This window comes from Balaenoptera borealis, assembly GCF_965194805.1.
Source record: "Balaenoptera borealis genome assembly, chromosome: 20".
Classification (NCBI taxonomy): domain Eukaryota; kingdom Metazoa; phylum Chordata; class Mammalia; order Artiodactyla; family Balaenopteridae; genus Balaenoptera; species Balaenoptera borealis.
The window spans coordinates 19990712-20011872 of record NC_138879.1 but is presented as its reverse complement, the minus strand read 5'-3'; the positions used below and the strand labels follow the sequence as shown (position 1 = coordinate 20011872).

The 21161-nt window shown below is 52.8% G+C and overlaps 2 protein-coding genes across 2 annotated transcripts in view; both read left to right on the top strand.

The window, feature by feature from the left end:
- The first annotated feature begins 14 nt into the window (after positions 1–14).
- Positions 15–4496, top strand: LOC309619258 (keratin, type I cytoskeletal 14-like). The gene is made up of 8 exons (XM_082374320.1): positions 15–604; positions 1858–1940; positions 2538–2694; positions 2851–3012; positions 3096–3221; positions 3319–3539; positions 3634–3680; positions 4227–4496. The coding sequence occupies exons 1-8, from the start codon at positions 86–88 to the stop codon at positions 4322–4324; spliced, it is 1413 nt and encodes a 470-aa protein (XP_082230446.1). The 5' UTR covers positions 15–85; the 3' UTR covers positions 4325–4496.
- Positions 4497–13848: 9352 nt separating this feature from the next.
- LOC309619372 (uncharacterized protein) overlaps positions 13849–21161 on the top strand; it is a 62389-nt gene continuing 55076 nt past the window's right edge. The window contains exons 1-4 of the mRNA XM_082374474.1: positions 13849–13868; positions 13983–14139; positions 14415–14575; positions 16436–16470. Of these exons, the coding sequence (XP_082230600.1) occupies positions 13864–13868; positions 13983–14139; positions 14415–14575; positions 16436–16470 (358 nt within the window). The 5' untranslated portion in view covers positions 13849–13863. The remainder of the gene's footprint in view (positions 13869–13982; positions 14140–14414; positions 14576–16435; positions 16471–21161) is intronic.

The following is a 21161-nucleotide window of genomic DNA, read 5'->3' as shown; positions in this document are numbered from 1 at the left end:
GCCTTGCATCCTTTTCTCACTCGCCTAAGCACCTTTCTCTCCTCTCCGCCTGCTCACTCGCTCACTCACCTCCGTCCTTGGCACCATGACTAGCCACCAGTTCACCTCCTCCAGCTCCATGAAGGGCACCAGTGGCTTCGGTGGTGGCTGCAGCCGCGGGCCTTCCACCCTGGTCGGAGGCTCCTGCCGGGCCCCCAGCGCCTACGGGGGCCAGTCCTCCTCCCGCTACAACGCTGGGTGTGCCTACGGGCTGGGGGGCGGCTATGGCGGCGGCTACAGCAGCAGCAGCAGCTTTGGTGGGGCCCTGGGTAGTGGCTTCAGTGGAGGATATGGCTGTGGCGTTGGCGCCGGCTACAGTGGTGGCTTCGGTGGGGGTTCGGGTGGTGGCTTTAGCTCTGGTGATGGGCTCCTGGTGGGCAGTGAGAAGGTGACCATGCAGAACCTCAACGACCGCCTGGCCTCCTACCTGGACAAGGTACGTGCCCTGGAGGAGGCCAACACTGACCTGGAGGTGAAGATCCGCGACTGGTACCAGAAGCAACGGCCCACTGAGGTCAGGGACTACAGCCTCTACTTCAAGACCATCGAGGACCTGAGGAACAAGGTGCGTGGATCCGGCAGCAGGAGGTGCTATTCCAGCTAGCTCATTTAGGAGCAATGGATGCCTCAGGCCACTGGTTGCTTGGGATTCTTAGACAGGATAGCTTCCAGCTCCAGATCCCTTCTTTTGGCTCTGGATGCCCCCAACAGAGCTGGTCTATGAGAAGATGGTCTCCCTTCCCCTATCTTGCTCAGGCCTCTCTGAGCTCCAGATTCTCAGACTACAAGAGACCAGGGATTCCTACCCTTACATTTTACAGAGGAAGAAGCTGAAGCTTTGGGCTGTCTGCCCAAGGTCACACAGCAAATTAATGGCCGAGCCAAGGTTAAAGCCCTTGTGACCCACCTGCCAGTACAGGAGGCAGCAACCCGTTCTCCAGCACCGGGGAGGAGCGAGGTTCTAACTGCACCAGGCTAGACATCCAAACCACTCATTAGCTCATTAGTCTGGGCTGCCGCCCATGCGCCCTGGCACGGTGGCCCCTCCCCACAGCCAGGAGGGCATGGAAAACCCACAGAGACAATCAGTGGTGGCCCACTTTACGTGCCCCACATAGGAGAGGGCCTGGGGGGCTTGTGTCATCTGACTCCAGCCCCCGTTCCTTGCTCCCATGTCACCCCAGGAGTCTGCTGTTCCTGCTTCCCTTGGTGTCTGGCTCTGATGCTTTGAGTGGATTAGGGAAATTAGATGATGAGGGAGGGAACTCTAGCCAGTCCAGGGTTCAGTCTACCTTTTTTTTTCTTTCCTTTTGCTTCTTCTTTTCGAAGCCCCTGTGCCAGATGGATCTCAACTTTCGGGAGAGCCCCACTTTGAGGTCCTGTGCTCTGAAGACTTGAAAAGGAGTGTATGTGCCTACAGAGGACTGACAGGGCTGGCTTGTGCAGAGAGAGGAGAATTCAGATTAGGAAGGGGGTCTGGAGAGTCCGGTCACTCCCTTCCTCTGTGGGTAGGGCGCTCGAGGGCCTGAGACCCATCTCAGGTTTTGCAACAACTCAGTGGTAGATACAGGATCAGAACTCGAGGGCTTTTTATCTAAGGTCAGGGCTCTTTCTACCCATTCTGCTGACCACAAGTAGCCAAGTCCTGGGTCAAATCTGGACCACTGGGTGTTATCCTTTAGGCTGCCGTGGCAAAGGCTTGTGAGGAGTAGCAGGGACTCAGGCAGAAGCATGAAAGCAAAGTCCCGATGCAGGCTGCAGTCAGGTCTGGCTAGTGCTGTCCACCGGACCAATGACCTGTGCCCTTTCCACTTGCAGATCCTTGCAGCCACCGTGGACAATGCTAGTGTCGTGCTGCAGATTGACAATGCCCGTCTGGCCGCTGATGACTTCCGCACCAAGTGAGTTTGCAGCGGTGTTTCAGAGCATCCAGTATCCCCTGGGTTGGGCATTTTTGGAGAAGTGTTCCCTGAACAGAGCTGGCTAGTGCCACAATGGCTGTGTTGAAAACCCCTTGGGGTGTTTGTAAAAATACAAGACCCTTGGGCCCCACCTTTGGAGTTCTGATTCAGTTATTATTATTTTTTTTGATTCAGTTATTTTTAATAGGCTACCTGGGTGATCCTGATCCACAGCCAGGTTAGGGAGCCACTGCTTTAGGGAGGGGCAGTCCCCACTTCCCCGCCTGCCCCTGAAGTGCAGGAGGTAGTCATATCTGGAGACCTCGTGTGCTACTGGCTGGCTGAAGCCAGAAACATCGCCCCCTCCGTGAATTCTATAGCACGATCAACTGTCTTATTCTTGGCACTGTCCGCCTCCCCAGAATTTCAGATCTGAGGAATAATGGGCTCTGTGTCCATCCATGCCATCTTCAAGACTGGCTCACTAAACCGCCCACAGGATGCCAACTATGGGCAGAAGCTGCAGGGGGAAGAGAACAGAGCCTTCAGTGTGACCAGGGAGGGTGTCTCATTCCTTTTTTTGCTGGGTCATTCCAGGTACGAGACGGAGCTGAACCTGCGCTTGAGCGTGGAGGCCGACATCAACGGCCTGCGCAGGGTGCTGGACGAGCTGACCCTGGCCAGAGCCGACCTGGAGATGCAGATCGAGAGCCTGAAGGAGGAGCTGGCCTACCTCCGGAAGAACCACGAGGAGGTGAGAGCAAAATGGAAAAGCCAGCTTAGAGGGTTAGCTGGGAGGGAAGAGATGGTGGAGAGGAATGTTCAGAGACCAGGAACACCTCTGACTAGGGAGCCCTCATCGGTTGCCATAGTGAGGCCCCTGACTGTGGACCGTTCTTTGGTTGTGCAGGAAATGAACGCCCTGCGAGGCCAAGTGGGCGGGGATGTCAACGTGGAGATGGACGCTGCCCCCGGCGTGGACCTCAGCCGCATCCTGAACGAGATGCGCGACCAGTACGAGAAGATGGCAGAGAAGAACCGCAAGGACGCCGAGGACTGGTTCTTCAGCAAGGTGGGTGGCCTTCGGAGTGGAAGGGACCCAGGACGCCTGCCTCCCTGGAACTTCCAGCGCCAACGATGTTTTCTTTTCTGCAGACGGAGGAACTGAACCACGAGGTGGCCGCCAACAGCGAGCTGGTGCAGAGCAGCAAGACCGAGATCTCAGAGCTCCGGCGCACCCTGCAGAACCTGGAGATCGAGCTGCAGTCCCATTTCAGCATGGTAGGGGCGGCTGCCAGGCCTGGGGCGGTGTCCAGGGCCCTGGAGGGAGAGAATGACCACCCTCACTGATTCCTGATCTGCTCTCCTTCCCTCCCAGAAAGCATCCCTGGAGAACAGCCTGGAGGAGACCAAAAGCCGCTACTGCCTGCAGCTGGGCCAGATCCAGGAGCTGATCAGCAACATGGAGGAACAGCTGGCCCAGCTGCGCTGCGAGATGGAACAACAGAACCAGGAGTACAAGATCCTGCTGGACGTGAAGACGCGGCTGGAGCAGGAGATCAGCACCTACCGCCGCCTGCTGGAGGGCGAGGACACCCAGTGAGAAGGCCCCCCTCCCTCCCAGTCCTGCCCCCCACTGTTCACTCACTGCCCCCTGTGTGTCTGATCATCTTGCCCCTTTCTGTCTTCACAGCCTCTCCACCTCCCAGTTCTCCACTGGCTCTCAGTCATCCAGAGATGGTAAGACTTTCCTCCTCATCAAACCTGGACTCAAGACCACCCTCTGTCTCCCAGCATGTCTAGGATGTTAGATGGGGGCTTCTGGAGGGCTTGAGCTAGGGTTTTCTCACCCAGTATCCCTTAGGCACGTCTGTGGGTAGAATAAGCCATTTTCTAAACCCTCCTTATGGCGAGGAGTTGGTGGCCCCCTATTTGTGGCAGATCCCATAGTTCTGGCGGTCAGCATCACGGGCAGAGCCCCACATGGGTCTTCCCACCAAGACCAGTCCATGTGGGCAGATCTGGATGGAACCATTTTGGGCTGAGTTATTAGGAAGCTCCAGTCTGAAGACACAGACTCTGCCCCTGACCTTAGGGAGCTCTAGTCTGAAAGAAATGTGCTGATGATATCAGTGCCGGGGCAAGAGCAGTGGGTGAAGTGGTAATCGGGGGAGAGGGCAGCAGGGAGACAGTTTGTTCCAGTGCCCTCGGCTCCTTGCCCTCGCCCTCCTGATTTCTCCATTGCCTATCCGCCGCTGATAACGCCCTCTCTCCCCTCTTCCCCAGTGACCTCCTCCAGTCGTCAGATTCGCACCAAAGTCTTGGATGTGCACGATGGCAAGGTGGTGTCCTCCCACGAGCAGGTCATTCGCACCAAGAACTAAAGCTGTTCTGCACTGTTCAGGCCTAGAAAGCTCCCCATGTGGACGCAGATTTCACTGGGGGAATCCCCTATCCTGTCCCCCACCCCCCCACCACAAGCACTTCACACCTGAGCCCCGTTTCACCCTTGCCCCTCCCAGCAATCAATAAAGCTTCATTATCTGAGTTGCACAACTCCCGTCTCTGCCTGGTCATTGTCAGGAGGGGTGGTGGGGAGAAAACGGAGGAAGCATCTCTTTGGAGCTCTCATAGCACCTGGCTATGGCATCCGGGACTGGGAGAAAGGACCTGGGGGCAGATCAGGCTCAGGTCCCAAGATTGCTTTCGCCATCGCAGAAGATAGACGTGTGTAACAGGTCATTTGTGGTGTCTCCTGGGGCATGGAGGAACATGCGTTCATTTACTCACTGCTCCATTTACTTATTCATTCAACAGATATTATTGAGTAACTTTTGTAAGCCAGGCACTGTGCTAGGTGAGGGATTCTTCACACTTTGGTCTTTAGGGATTCCTCTGAGTATATATTGAAAACTGTAGATCTCTTCCCACCCCTAATAAGCATACACACATTTGCGTATAATTCATGAGATTCACGGGTCCTCTAAAGCTCATCAGTTGAGGTCCATGAACCCAGTAAGAACTCATGTTTTACTGAGAGTTTTGTCTCCCTCCATTCCACCCGCCCTTGCCTCCACTGCTGGGTCTGAATCCTGCCTGCTCTTAGTTGACATAGAGCAAGTTGATTAGCATTGCCAAGCCTCAGTTTCCACATCTGTAAGGCGGGCACAATGACAGTACCTACCCTGGGAGTTTTTTGTGAGGATTTGCATGCCAGGCCTCTACCGCAGTGCCTGGCACACTGCAGGCTCAGGGCACGGCTGTGTGTGTGATACTGTGTGAGCTACCTATTGTCCATGGTGACTCTCGTCCATAATGAGAGTTTTTTTAGAGGCTTGGGAACAGACTGACTGGTTTCTAACCCTGGCTTTGTTCTTCTTTTAAATTTTTAAAATATCTTTGCTGGAGTATAATTGCTTTACAATGTTGTGTTAGTTTCTGCTGTACAACAAAGTGAATCAGCTATACGTATACATATATCCCCATATCCCCTCCCTCTTAAGCCTCCCTCCCACCCTCCCTATCCCACCCCTCTAGGTGGTCACAAAACATCGAGCTGATCTCTCTGTGCTATGCGGCTGCTTCCCACTAGCCATCCATTTTACATTTGGTAGTGTATATATGTCAATGCTACTCTCTCACTTCGTCCCAGCTTCCCCCCCCCCCCCCATCTTCAAGCCTGCTCTCTACATCTGTGTCTTTATTCCTGCCCTGCCTGGCTCTGTTCTGAATCAGCTCCATGACCTTGGAGAGTCTCAGTTTCCCCATTTATTCAGTAAGCATGGTGAACTCCGCTTCTTGGAGTTCATATGGGAATCCAGTGAGTGAAGGCACATCAAGAGCCAGGGCTGTAGGAGCCTCTTCTGGTGGGGAGTGTCTTTTCCTCTCTTTGGGGGGCTGGAAAAAGAGGAGGAAGGGGAGGACGTCACCTGAATGAGGTGGGGAGGGCTCACCGCCCCAAGCTAGGAAAGAGTTGACTAGTAACTGTGTCACTTTCTACAGCTCATTCATTTAACCACATGAATGAAGCTTTGAGGGGGGAGTCAAGGGCGGGACTAGGGTTAAAGAAAAGACTTAGTCTTTGAAGGCAAGGGGACTAAAAGCCTGGGCTGGAATCAGACCTCTTGAGTTGGAGTCACAGCTCCTACACTGACTAGCCTGGAAGAATCTGGGCAAGATCCTCTTTTGCAAAACAGGCAACGAAAACCCTCACTGCATAAGGCCGTGGAGGATCAAATGATCTCATGTAGGAATGGGTTTAGCCTTGTAGGTGGCACACAGCTGGTGCTCCGTAAATGGAAGTGTAAGAGTGTGAGTTATTAGGAAAAGGAATGAAGTAATGTTGGTTTCTTTGACCTCATTTTCACCTCAGGAAAGGAGGCCTGAAACTCTGGGATGTCTTTTTACCTGAGTTTTGGCTCTAAAAAGGGTTTATCCGGGGTGATCTCTGGGTGAGGGTGGGCCATTCTGGAGGTGAGTGGCAGAGTTTTGGAGGAATGAGGGGACAGTTCAGGGAGGCGGGAGGTTTGAAGGATCTTCCTCGGAGACTGGGAAGGGATGGTTTTATGGCCCTAGAAGTGATGGGACCCTGGCGGGGAGGCGCTGCCTGATATTCCTAGGGATACTGGACCCTGGGGACCAGTGTTCTCAGCTGGGCAATGAGCTCAAGTGGCATGGAGTCTGGGGAAGCGGTCCACATTCGGGAGGCCACATGGGCCCGGGCAGAGAGCAAAACGTATCCTTAGGCACCAATGAGGACTGCATTAAGAATCCCCAGACATCACTCTGCCTTGGAGGTGGTGCCGGATTAAAGTCTCCACCCCCAAAGGAGATCTGCTTTAGAGGAATACAGAAATGTGAGATTTCTTAGACCTGGCTGCGGTGGGGTGAGCTTCCCCTCCTTGTGAGTAGCTGCTTGACGGTGAAGGTGTAGCTGGGGGCCGCCTGGCAGGGGGCAGGCTCAGAAGTGGGAGGGGAGGAAGTCAAGTAGTGCGCTTTGAGGTGGTCCCACCCTGTATGCGGGGCCCTAGAGGGAAGGAGCAGACAGGCAAGTGTCTACGGGTCCCACACGGAGCCCATTGGCTCACCACCCTACCCCACAGGGAGAGTGAAGCCAACACTTTGTGTCCAGCTGCTGACCAGGGCTCTCGTCCACAGGCCCTGGCGCCACAAGTATCCACCCCAAAAAAAGAAAGACCTGGGCTTCCCTGGTGGCGCAGTGGTTGAGAGTCTGCCTGCCAATGCAGGGCACACGGGTTCGAGCCCTGGTCTGGGAGGATCCCACATGCCGCGGTGCAACTGGGCCCGTGAGCCACAGCTACTGAGCCTGCGCGTCTGGAGCCTGTGCTCCGCAACAAGAGAGGCCGCGATAACGAGAGGCCCGCGCACCGCGATGAAGAGTGGCCCCCACTTGCCGCAACTAGAGAAAGCCCTCGCACAGAAACGGGGGCTCCTTTTTATTGTGAAAAGACCTCAAACATGTCCAGGGGCTTTTACAGGCAACAAGTGGTCTATCTCCCTATGGTTCTCTGATCAGGTGAAGGGCACGTCCTCACGGCAGCAGGTGATCTGGTTTGGATAATGTAGACAGCTAGTCCCATGGGCTGGTGTTGGACGAGGCAGCCCCAAGGAGGCCTGAAGCCCAGGAGGATGGCGGTCCCGACGTCCTGACCTGACCCTCGCTGAGATCGGATGCTGCCATAAAGGGGACAAGGGGGCGCTAGGGACTTCCAGGGCAACGTCCGGACTCAGGCTGACACAAGACAGGCACCAGCTCCGAGAGCTGCCCTTTGCCAGGCCAGCACTTTCCTGATGGGGTTCCCAGTGCAGTACTAGCAGCTGTAGGGCAGGCCTGGGCAAGAAAGTTTTTTTCCTTTTTCTGATGAACTTTGGGGTGACGGCATAGGAGAGAGGGTGAAAAGAGACACAGAGAGATGGAGAGAAATAGACGTGCATATAGACAGAGAGAGAGAAAGAGAGAGAGAGAGGAGTCAGAGAAAAAGAGACAGAAACAGAATCAGAGAAAGACAAGAGTGAAGGCCCTGGGCTAGGAAAAGGTAGTGAGGCTCATTCATTCATTCATCCATTCATTCATTCATTCATATGTATTTATTAAATCTTACTCTTCTAGGTGTGGAGAAACCTAAGGATGAATTGAGACAGACTGAACAAGGAAAGAGACAAAGTGAGGAGGCTGGTGGTGGAGAGAGGGAGCCCCAGGCCTTGTGCCCATCTTAGCTCCCACTCACTGCAGGACAAACCTGCTCCACTTCCTTATTTAGCTCTGTGACTGTGGCCAAGATACCTACCCTCTCTGAGCCTCAGTTTGCTCACTTGTAAAACGATTGCAAAATTAGTAGCTACCTCATAAAATGACTCTGAAGATTAAATACGACAGGGCAGGCAAAGCAACAGGATTCTTACCTGGAGGCCTGAAGGGTCTCTGATGGAAGAAACCATGATCCTCCAAGCTTTGTGTGCCCTTCTAAGCCCCACTTAGCACAGGTGAATGGGAGCTCAACAGATTAGGAGGATGGACTTATTATCGAGAGGGCTGAGAGCTGAAGTTGTCCATAGTCCAAGGGGAAGTTGGGGGCACACACTGCCATTGACAGTCAGAAAAATGTCTTGCTGTGTACCAAATCCACACCCACAGATTTACAATATTAGCTCTTTTGAGCCTCACAGCAACCTGGTGAGGTCAGAACTGTTTTTCACCACCCAAATCCTTTGCTTGACAACTCACTGCCCTTTGGCCATATTGGCCTTCTGTTCTGTGACCGTATTGCTCCTCCGCACCTCAGGACATTTGCACATGCTCTGTCTCACCACCCCCCGCTGCACAGCCCAGGATGCTCTTCTACTGGCTCACTCGTACTCACCCTTCACTCAAGGGTCTCTTTCTCATGGCGACACTCCCTGATCTTCCTGACCGGGCCACACCCTCATTATGTGTCTCCCATTCTCCTACGGACAGCAGCACTCAGCCCAGTTTTGAATTACATATTTATTCTTGAGAGTCTGTTTTGTCCCATAGCTGCCCAGGAAGGCAGGGGCTCTGACTGACTTCATCACCTCGTCCTCGGCACCCAGTACAATGCCTGGCACGTGGTAGGTGCTCAGGAAAGGATGGATCCAAACTTACAGTGAGGAAATTGAGGTCCGGAGAGGGGAAGCAACTTTCCCCAAGTAAGCGGAAGAACCTGGCTTTAGACTCAGACCTGTTCTGCTCCAAAGCCAGTGCCCCAAACTCCTCTGCTAGGCGAGTCCTCGCAGACACAAGGCTGGGGTGTTCCAGGCTCAGGGGAGAAGCCTTCTGAGGGCCTACCGCATCCCCCCTGCCCCTGCCCCTGCCTGTTGGTCTTGGAGGAGGGGATGTCTGGCTGGGTGGGGTGGTGGCAGGCGCCTAACATGTGAATAAAGACTCAGCCTTGACAGAAGGTGCAGGCCCCTTGGCCCTGCTCAGGTGGCTAATGGAGGGGCAGGCCTACCCACCACGGCTGCCTTCCCTCCCCCAGCAGCCAGCTACATGATGACTCAGGGCCCTCCCTGGGCCCCTCCTGGGCTCAGTGACAGACAGCAAGTCGGGGGGAGCAAGTGGGAGGTGTGAGAAGCTGGCTACAGGCAAGCAGCGGGGTCCCTGTGGCCGGGGGAAGGCTGTCATTGTCCCCTAAGTCCCCATAGCCTCCGTCCTTTGGGGACACCTTGTAGGTGGAGCTGTGTGGTTCCCTCTCCGTCCTTTGTCTGCTGGAGTCCTTGAAGCCCCTTCTCTCTGTGTGCTGCTCTGCAATCCAAGGGCACGGCCGGCACGGCGGATGCTGGCTGCACCGGGGTGCCGGCTGCAGCCTTGCCCACGGGGCTGCAGAGGCAGCTGACTCTGCCTGGGTCTCAGGCGCCAGGGTGTCCCGAGCTGCGTGTGTGCCGTTCCTCACTCACGCCCTGGAGGTTTCCCATGGCGGGTGTTGGAGGTGGGCTCAGAGGGCAGCCCCTGAGCCCCGAGAGGGGAGAGGAGTGAGCCGTATCACATGGCCTAGAAGAAATTGCTTGCTCAGGCCAGGGCTCTGCCAGCCTCCCTCATCCCTGACCCCACCTTGCCCAGTCGGGTTCCCTGGGCCAGACAGAGAGCTCGGGAGAAGGGAGAGGACGGCCCCCAGGTCTGACAGGAGTAGGACCTCATTTCTGCGCCATAGGAGCTGTGAGCACTGAAAGCTCCTTTTTGTATTGGAGGCAGGGCCAGATGTGAAGAGGACAGATGTGGGGAGCAGGGCGGCACATGGGGAGTAGTGGGCACTCATCGAGAGGCCCCTCCAGGTAAGACCTCACACGCACTGTCTTTATGGCCCCTGACAACTCTGCACGAAGCAGCGTCTCATGGGGCAACTGAGGCCAAGGCCCCAGGGGTAGGGACAGTGGGGCTGGGAGGCGGCTCCTTCTCTCTCCAGCGCACTGCTCCCCCGAGCCCCAGTGGGGAGGCCCAGCTGGTGAGAGCAGAGGCAGCCTTGGGAAGAAGCAGCAGGTACTGGAGCAGATGTGCAGGGATGGGTCAGAAGTGGGAGGAAGGCCCCGGCCCTCTTAGCTCTCAAAGAAGGGAGGGGAGCTGGCAGTGGTCAGGGTTCCCTCCATGAGGGCAGAGAATCAGCCAGAGAAGTCCAAAATTCAGGGGACAGTCAGGTGTAACGAGCAACCCGGAGCAAATAAACTGTCAAGTCCTCATCTCGCTGGCCCTGGGAAGGGGGTGTGGGGAGAGGGCCGGCTGTGCAGTGGTTCCCACGGGCAGTCAGCCTTCCAGGGCAGCTGCGATGGAATTCTCAGGACTGGGGCCTGCTGCTCTGAGCTGAATGAGAGATAGGACAAGCCTGGAGGGTGGGAAGTCGAGGAGGTGGCTGGAGGTAGGGATTGGTGGGCTTGGGACCAGGGCTGGAAATAGGCCATTTCTCACGAGAGCCAGCAGGGAACCTCTGGTCAGTCAGGCGGGTCTTGACTACCCTGATACGGACAGGCCTGCATTCTTAGGGTCCCCCAACATGAATGCATTTGCAGGGAGTATACAAGCAGGGTCCCAGAGGTGCTGTTTTTTTTTTTTTTTTAATAAATTTATTTATTTTATTTATTTATTTTTGGCTGTGTTGGGTCTTCGTTGCTGCGCGCAGGCTTTCAGCAAAGGATGCAGAGCCTGGGGCTGCTTGGGGCAGCCCGGCCCCCTCCTGGATCTCGGACCTCCCTTGGAGTCTGTCTGGGGGAGACGGGGGCAGACAGCGGGCACACCCAGGCGTGCCACCATCACGGAGGGTATCAGTAGGCAGCCTTGGGAACTGCTCTGCATCGTGGCTCCAGAGCTGGCGGCACTCCTGCATCTGCTTTCAGCCACAAGCTGCGGGCAGTGTCGTGAGTTGCAGACAGCTCTCATCGTCCTGCTGGAGCCGGGTCGGGGAGGCATGAGGTCCTCCTTTAGCCGCTTCAGCTGCTCTGGGGCTGGTGGAGGAGGGGGCCGATTCAGCTCTACCAGTAGCTATGGTGTGGGGAGCTCTGGGGCCTGTGGGAGGGGAGGTGGCGGCCGTTCTGGCTCCGGTTATGGCAGAGGATCTGGGCGTGGTTTTAGTGTTGGGAGTTTTGGTGGAGGTTCCAGGGGCTTTGGCGGTGGTGCTGAAGGCGGAGATGGGGGCATGAACTTAATAGCTGGCTGGCCTCCTACTTGGATAAGGTGCAGACACTAGAGGAGGCCAATGCCGACCTTTAGAGTCAGATCTGGGACTGGTACAAAAGACAGGGGCCTAGGACCGTCCAAAAGGATTACTCTTGTTATCATGACCCCATCTGGGATCTCAAGAACCACGTAGGCCCGGGAAACTCGGATCTCTGTCTCCCCGTCTCTCTCTCTCACACACGTGTACACACACGCTCACACACTCACTCACATGCTTTATCTCCCTCCAAAAGGCAAGATGCCGGACTCTAAGCTTAGACAGTAGCTGGAGAATCCAACTCTTGGAAACTTTAACTTAAATTTTTTCTTTTAAATTGAAGTATAGTTCTTTACAGTGTTGTGTTAATTACTGCTGTAAAGCAAAGTGATTTAGTTATACATACATATGTATATTCTTTTTAAAAATATTATTTTCCATTATGGTTTATCATAGGATATTGAATATAGTTTGTGCTCTACAGTAGGACCTTGTTGTTTATCCATTCTATATATAAAAGCTGACATCTGCTCACCCCAGCCTCCCACTCCATCCCTCCCCCAACCCCCTTCCCCTTGGTAACCACCAGTCTGTTTTCCACGTCCGTGAGTCTGTTTCTGTTTCATAGATAGGGTCATTTGTGTCATATTTTAGATTCCATGGAAACTTTAACTTTTATCAGAAACAACTCTTGGCCTGGCCTAGGTGGGGAATGCAGAGGCAGCGTGGAGGGAACGTAGCAATGGGGCAACCCGGTCCTGAGTCTGACACCAATTCACTATGTGATGTTGGGAAGCCCGATGCCCTGTCTGGGCCTATTCTCCTATCCTTTTTTTTTTTTTTAAACTTTTGGGTTTATTTTATTTATTTATTTATTTATTTTTGGCTGTGTTGGGTCTTCGTTTCTGTGCGAGGGCTTTCTCTAGTTGCGGCAAGCGGGGGCCACTCTTCATCGCAGTGCGCAGGCCTCTCACTATCGAGGCCTCTCTTGTTGGGGAGCACAGGCTCCAGACGCGCAGGCTAAGTAGTTGTGGTGCACGGGCTTAGTTGCTCCGCGGCATGTGGGATCTTCCCAGACCAGGGCCCGAACCCGTGTCCCCTGCATTGGCAGGCTGATTCTCAACCACTGCGCCACCAGGGAAGCCCCTCTCCTATCCTTTTAATGCAGAGGATGGGCAGACTAGATTTCAGGTCCCTGTTGGTTTAAAATTTCTGTTATGTTATGAAAAAAAAAACCAGAGTGCTGTGGTCCAAAACAGGTGGATCGCATGCCTTAGGAGAGGGGAGCATCTGTGCCTGTCTCTCCTCTTAACCCCTAAGAGTTCAAAGCTTTCTAGTTAGGAAAATTAGAAATCCTATCTCTCACTTCCTACTTCTCCTGGGCTCCTATAAGGACCTGTCTTGATTTTTCCAGTTTGGCTGGATCCAGATACACATGGTAGCTGTTCAAGTGATGGAGACGATCGAGAACTCTGGGGGTAGACATCATCTATCCACCCATCCATCCATTCAGCCATCCATCCATCCACATGTCCATCTATCCACTCAACTTAGAGACTGAGTACCCTCAGTGTTGCTCTGGGCAGACATAGTGATGTCCCAGACTTGGTCTCTGCCCTTGAGGAGCTCATAGTCTAGCTAAGTCACAGTTTCCACCTGTTTCCCTTGCCTTCACAGCTTCTGATGAACAGCCTCTGGATATCTTGTTTCTTCTACCCCAAACCTCTTCCATCTGTTTATTCATGTGTGGCCGTAGCCATCCTTCAGGGACCAATTCAATTGCCACCTCCTCCCTGAAGTCTTTCTTGATTTCCTGTAGCCATAAGTCAACTCTCCTTTCCTTGAACTCTTCTAGGATATTCTGGACTCTGTAGTCGACTGTGGCCTCCTTGAGGGGCAGTATCTCATTGATCTCTAAACACCACAGTGTGCTTTGTAGTAGATCTTCAAATATTTGTTGAATGAATGAACGAAGGCCACACTGAACATCCCTGCTGAAGCCTGAGGGATCTGTGCCATGTACCAGCTGTTGGAAGCTCCTTCTGCCTCTTGGGCATTTTCCTGGATGGGATCCTCACCTCCTATGGCTCTGCCCGGCCTCTTGCTCTCCCAGAAGTGGGTCATAGCAGGGGTGCATGGGTTCCATGCCATTTCCTCTTTTTTAGATTGTGTACATCACAGTGGACGACAAGAAGATTCTCCTGGGCATCGACAACAGTCACACGACCCTGAATGACTTCAGGATGAAGTGAGTCCTGCTCCCTCTCCTGTCATCCATCCTTCCTCCAGCCCCTAGTGCTCTGGAGGTCCCTGTAGGGGCTGGTACCCCCTTGCTCATGCCCTACCCCTGGTTGGTCTGCAGGTTTGAGATGGAGCAGAGCCTGCGGCAAGCGGTGGAGGCTGACATAAATGGCCTGCGGAAGGTGCTGGATGATCTGACCATGCAGAAGTCTGACCTGGAGATGCAGTATGAGTCTCTGTGGGAGGAGCTGGTGGCCCTCAAGAAGAATCATGAGGATGTAGGGTCCTGGCTACTTACCACTCGTTGGGGAGAGGGAGGAACAGAAGTGCAGGGACAACTGGGGGTGGAGGGGAGCTCTGGACCATTGCCTGGGAGACACCCTCTCCCTCACACTCGAGGAGGACACGCCCAGCCTACGGTGGTGGTCGGGCTTTGACTTCACACCTGTGTCCCATCCCATTTTTGCACCCCAGGGGGAGGAGAGGGAGAGGGCTGAGAGGTGATGGAGAGGATCCCAGCCCCCTGACTTCATATCCCCTTCTTCCCTGGCAGGCGATGCACCAGCTGTGTGGGCAGGGCACCGGGGATGTCAGTGTGGAGATGAACGCTACTCCTGGCAGAGATCTCGCCAAGATCCTCAGTGACATGTGCAGGAGTATGAGCAGCTCAGTGCTAAGACCTGAAGGGACATTGAGCAGCAATACGAGACTCAGGTAAGCAGCCTGGGACACCAGTTCAACCTTTTCTCCCTCTGTCCACGTATCCTTCTCTTCCTCCACCCGCCCCTCCATCTCTGAGCCCAGCTGGGCTTCTCAGTCATCCTTCTGCAAATGAATTCACTGCCCACAGGTGTAATTATCGAGTAGCTTCCCAGTGCCAGGTTTCATGTGGAGTGCTGATGTCTCAGAGACGAGCCACACAAGATCGCTGCCCTCGAGAAGCTGCTCAGTGTTTATTACATGTGTGAACAAAGGCAGAGGATGAACAGCTTACGTTAGGCTGTGTGCTGTCAGACTCTAGCAGAGGTACCCAGGTGCCCCTCACACTGCACTGAGCTCCTTGATGACTCCCTTCCTGATGGGTCTCCAGCACCTAGCGTAGAGGTGGGCACGGGAGGGCATGATCTGTAGTGTGCATGCGTGCGTGTGTGTGTGCGTGCATGTGTTTGGGCGGCACTTTGAAATAAGGTTAAAAAGTGGTTTAGGGACAAAGTATGAAGAGCCTTGAAGCCTTGCTGAGAGGGAATGTTGAGTTGAGAGAAATTGACAACCCTGCCTGGCTGGAGGGACCCAGAACTCAAGACGACTTGTCTTCGGCTTTGGCTCAGTCTTGGTCCTGGAGGCGAAGGTGCTGACGAGTGGGGAAGAACCTTCTTCATTCAATGAGCTGCCCAATGAGCTTTTGTTGTTTGCAGATGAGCCAGATTGAGCAGGGGGTGACAAGTTGTGGCCAGGAGGTGACAGAGTCCAACAAAAAGGAAGTGACCAAGCTTCGACACAGTGTCCAGGAGATGGAGATTGAGCTGCAGTCTCAGCTCGGCATGGGTGGTGGCCCTGCTCTGGACCCTCTGCCCGGGTGGGGCACAGGAGGCTGGGCATGATCCCCAGGGGCAGGAAGGGGAGCAGCTATGAGGTAGCAGCCCTCTCAGTGCCTCCTCCTGCTGCCTAGAAATTGGCCCTGGAGAAATCCTTGGGAGACACAAAGAACCACTACTGTGGCCAGCTGCAGCAGATCCAGGAGCAGATCAGCTGGAGGCCCAGCTTGCTGAGATCTGGGCAGAGACTGAATGTCAGAATCAGGAATACATCAGTACCAAGATGTGGCTGGAGCAGGAAACCAAGTTCTACCGCAGCCTCCTTGAGGGTGGCCAGGAGGACTTGTAGGTGCCCCAGGGCTCTGTGGAACCCCTAAGAAGTCCTAGGCCCCTGATGCTACTTCTGTTCTTCTAGATAGAGGCGGCTGGGAAAGTTCCTGTAACACAAGAGTCTGATGGATCGAGGATTTCTTCATCCCATGGGGGGAACCTCGGGGCCTTTGGGCTTTGAAGAAGGGCTTCCTGTTCCAGGGAGGGGAAAGCTCTCCCCTCCCAGCTGTGGTGCTAGCCCAGCCTCTGCCTTCTGCCTTGAGGAAAGGAAGACTTAGGAGGACTCACATTTGGGTCTTCTCTCCAGGTTCATCCTTGTATACATATGTGGAGGTCACTCATTTTATCTCTGTGTTTTCTTTTTTTTTTTTTTAAAGAGCTCCTGACTTATTTATTTATTTATTTATTTTTAATTTTTTTTGGCTGTGTTGGGTCTTCGTTTCTGTGCGAGGGCTTTCTCCAGTTGCGGCGAGTGGGGGCCACTCTTCATCGCGGCGCGTGGGCCTCTCACTGTCGCAGCCCCTCTTGTTGCGGGGCACAGGCTCCAGACGCACAGGCTCAGTAGCTGTGGCTCACGGGCCTAGTTGCTCCGCAGCATGTGGGATCTTCCCAGACCAGGGCTCGAACCCGTGTCCCCTGCATTGGCAGGCAGACTCTCAACCACTGCGCCACCAGGGAAGCCCCCATCTGTGTTTTCTTTACTTCTCAGTGAATCTCATGGAGCTGGACAAATTGGCTTTGGAGGTGGCAAAAGAAGTGGATCTCAAGGTGGAGGTGGAGGCAGTTACGGAAGAAGAGCCAGGGTGGAAGAGGAGGCAGCTGTGGAGGAGGAAGAGGATTCAGGGGTGGAAAAGGAGGCAGCTGTGGAGGAGGAAGTGGATCCAGGGGTGGAAGTGGAGGCAGCTGTGGTGGAGGAAGTAGCTCTGGAGGAGGACGTGGAAGGACATCCCAGCCCCCGTCCTATTCCTCAATACTGGTGGCTGTGATACACAAGGTAAGGGACAACTCTAGGTTCTGGGGTGGGGGAGGAACAGGGGTTACCTGTCAAGGTACCACCCCTTTGTGAATATCCTTGAGCCTCTCTAGAGAGAGAAAAGATATTCTAAACAGAGCTAGATTTTAGGGAGGTCTCTGGTGAGTGCCATAGACTTGTCCTTGTTTCTGAAGTGATCATTATTTTTGACAGAGCCTTAGGTAAGGCTAGGACACACGTGGCTTAAGTCTCAAAAGCATAGGAGATGAGTTGGAAATGGTGTATTAGCTTGTCTATTTCTCCCCACACCCTACAAGGTGGGTATTGTTATTATCCCCATTTTAGAGATAAGGAAAAAGAGGTTCAGAGAAGATAAGTAACTGACTTGAGGTCATACAAATCATAAATGAGAGATCAGCTCTGTGGGGCCCCATAGCCAGTACTTTTAATCATCATGAGGATGGGGACACCTGGGTCAGCCATGGTTCAGGCAGAAAAGAGGCTCAGGGGTTTTAGTCAGTGGTTGGCTTGGACAAGCCAGTTTTATGATGAAACTGCCAAAAGGAGCATATATTAAAAATAAAGTCTAAATGCAAGAAAGAGTCACACAGGTGAAGTGGTCTCTAGGTCAGAGAAAGTTTCCCTTGTGCATGTTGAATCTTGTAAAATAAAAATTTACTATGAAGTTGTAGCGAAAGGCTGGGTAACATGATTGGGAATGTTTGGCTCAGAGAAGCCTTGAGGTGCCTGGGAGCTGGTCTTCTCTAGAGAGTCTGGTGTGGTTTTGTGTGTCGGGTGGCACTGCAGAGCCATGGATGTGCATCTATGGGCAGAGGCTGAGGCCATCTTTGCCTCAACATGCAAGGGATTTACTAACAAAAACTGTTGCATGGAGGAGGGGGCTGCCTCATGAGCCTCCATCCTCAGATATGGCCAGCATCTGCCAGCTGCTGCAGGAGATCTTCAGGAATTGGATGGGGGCCACTAGGACCCGAGGGTCCTTCCATCTCAGGATTCTCCAGCTCTTTGAGCTCTAGCCTCCTTGCTCCCAGTTGCCCATCTTCCTCCAAGTCCTGGTCTCTCTGTCTCTTGCTCTAAGTCCTCTCTTTTCACTCTCACCTCCCTTCTGTCTCTCCATAGGCTACCAGCTGTGATACGAGAGCCCCTGTAAACTTTCCCAGCCCCGCCCCAGCTGGGAAAGCATCCCCCAGACAGGCAGACCCTGCTCATTGCATTGTGACACTGGGAATAGCTAGCAACAAGCCTCCAGGCCCATTTGGAACTGGGCTGACTGGGCATGTCGTTCTTCTGACTGCCCATTGGCTCCCTCCTCTGGGAGGGTTGGGGAGACCTCTCTCCCTCTGTCTGGTCTGGGGGTGACCCACTCCCTGTCTTATCTCGACTTCCCAATAAAGCTTTCTTACTGCAAATCAAACTTGGACTTTGACCCATTTGTTCTTTGGGATTGAGAAGGGGCAGAAAGGAGGTGAAGGGAAAATCAAGTGAATCCACTCTAAGAGTGTTGGTTAGCTTTTCTATCAGTTAACTTTTGCTTGTAACAAAGCAACCCACAATTTAGTGGCTTAAAATCACAACCATTTATCTAGCTTGTGCTTTTGCAGTTGACAGTTTGGACTGGGCAGTTCTGTTTTCCTTTAAGCATCTGTGGTCAGCTCCGAGTCAGATGCATAGCTCTGCATCAGGGGCTTGGTTGCATACTGGTTAGGGGTGAAAGGGCCACATGACTCTCATCCTCCAGCCAGCTGGCTCAAGCAAGTCTGGATAATGAACGGAAGTGTGTAAGGTCTCTTACCTACAGAGGGAAACAAGACAAAAATGATGTGGGTTTTGCCTTGGAAGATTTCACAGATGGTGAAACGTATAGGCACAAATAAAGTGCTCCAAGGCAAAGTGAGGAACATTCTCACAAGACAGCAGCTGACAATGTTCTCCAAGGATTCTGACTAGAGACAGATTCAGACAGAGCCCTCAGCCTATGTTCCAGATGCTACAGCTGTGTAGCAAACCTCCCCAAAGCTTAGAGGCTTAAAAGAACAATGTTGATTTGGGGGCTTGGTGGGAACAGCCCACTTCTGCTCCACTTGGTGTCACCGTGGCTCATAGGCTGGGGGCTGGAGTCATCTGAAGCCTTGCTTGCTCACATGTTTGGCCCCTGGGCTGGAAACACTAAAACCTGGGGATGGCCCTGCAGGGGTTCCTTGGCGTCTCTGTATGAAGACTCTCAGTGTGATCCCTCCAGCAGGGCAACCTCAGGGTAGTCAGACTTCTTACATGCTGACGCAGGGCTCCCAAGACATATGTTCTAAGCAAGAAAGAACCGGGAAGAAGCTGTTTTTCTTCATTGCCTAGATTTGGAAGTCATGCAGTGTCACTTCTGCTGTACTCACAGGCTTGCCTAGATTCAAGGGGAGGAAGCGTAGACCTTGCAGTAGGCAGAATTCTAAGATAATCCCAGTTATTCAATCAAAGACAGACTTAGGTGCCGCTGTGAAGGGATTTTGGAGAATTAATTAAGGTCTCTACTGTGTTGGCCTTAAGATAGGGAGGTTATCCGGTGGGCCTGACATAATCACGTAAGCTCTTTAAAAGCAGATAGCTGGGCTTCCCTGGTGGCGCAGTGGTTGAGCGTCAGCTTGCCAATGCAGGGGACTCGGGTTCGAGCCCTGCTCTGGGAAGATCCCACATGCAGCGGAGCAACTGGACCCGTGAGCCACAACTACTGAGCTCTGCCCGTCTGGAGCTTGTGCTCCGCAACAACAGAGGCCGCGATAGTGAGAGGCCCGCACACCGCGATGAAGAGTGGCCCCCGCTTGCCGCAACTAGAGAAAGCCCTCGCACAGAAACGAAGACCCAACACAGCTAAAAATAAATAAATAATAAAAATAAAGGAATTCCTTAAAAAAAAAAAAAAAGCAGATAGCTTTCTCTGGTTGGTTGCAGAAGAGGAAGTCAGAGATTTGAAGCATAAAAAGATTTCAATATTCCATTGTTGGCTTGAAGATGGAAGGGGACATGAGGCAAGGAATGTGGCTGGCCTCTAAGAGCTGAGAGCCACCAAGGAAACGGGGACTTCAGCCCTTCAGCTGCAAAGAACTGAGTTTTTCCAAGGATGAGAAAGAGTTTGGAAGTAGATTTTCTCCCAGAGTCTCCAGATGAGAACTCGACCTGGCCAACACCTTGGTTTCAGCCTTGTGATACCCTGCAAAGAGAATCCGGTCACACTTGTAGAACTGCGAGCTAATAAATGGGTGCTCTTTGAAGCTGCTACATTTACAGTAATTTGCTTGGCAGAAATAGAAAACAAAGACCCCATCTCAAGATGGAGGAGTGGCAATGTCACATTGAAGGACAGCATGTGGAATGAGATATATTGATCTTTGGAAAACATAATTTGCCACAGACTCTCTGAATCATTGGGGGAGGGATTATGTAAAGGTAAACTTAGGACATTAAGCAAACATGGAAGCTCAGGAACACCCAAGATCCTGGGATTTATGGAGGTGGAAGCTGTATGGTGTCTCTGGGTCCAAGATGGCTCTAGCAAGATGCCTGAGCATCGAGAGTTTGTGATCCATTCTCTAGTGCTTTGCCCTTAATGTGCAACTGGTGACAATCTTCTCTGGTTCTCTTCCTGCTACCAGCTCCCTTCCTCTCCTATCTTCTCCCTATCTCTATTTGGGGAATGCTCCATCTTGAGTCTGAGACTCCCCAAGAACTGGTTTTCCCAACTTCCCTTGCTGCTAGGGCATGGCCATGTGGCATAGCTCTGCCAATCAGGTGCTCCTACACAAGACTTTGATTTGTATGTGAAGGAAGCGCTGAGTGGAATCTAATATGGCAGGAACAGGGCTGGGGCAGAGACAGGGAGTTTATTAAGGTTACAGTAGCAGTGGTTCTGCAGGGATATGCAGTGCCCAACATCAATGGTTCGAGCTGCAATGTCTGTGGCCAGCAGTGACAGCAGTGGTGTCTTCCTGGAGCAATCATTTAGTGTGATTTGGGCAATGGCTTCTGTTTGCATAACCCCCAAGTCTGATTCTCTGAAAATGCTGGAAAAGATGTACTGCTTTCTCTGTAGGTGAAAGCAAACATATTCTGGTATTCTTTGCTTATTGGGATAGAGAAAAAAGAGGTTTCCATATCAGGTGCCAAGGATTATTGTGATCCAATGTGGATCAATGATTGCTATTAGAATAGACATGTAGTAAGTTGTAAAATAATCCTTCCCTAACATCTGCCCGTATTCTGCACGGAGAAAATGACAAGTTAATTGGAAAGTGATCAGAGTCATCAACGCTGAATTTATCAGATCTTTCATATGGCACTAATCTCTCTCATTCCCTTAGAGATATAGTGTTGTTGACTCTTCTCACCACAATAATCCTTACTCCATGGATCAGGGAGCCATTTATTGTCTTCTTCTATTCCATTTCAGAGACTG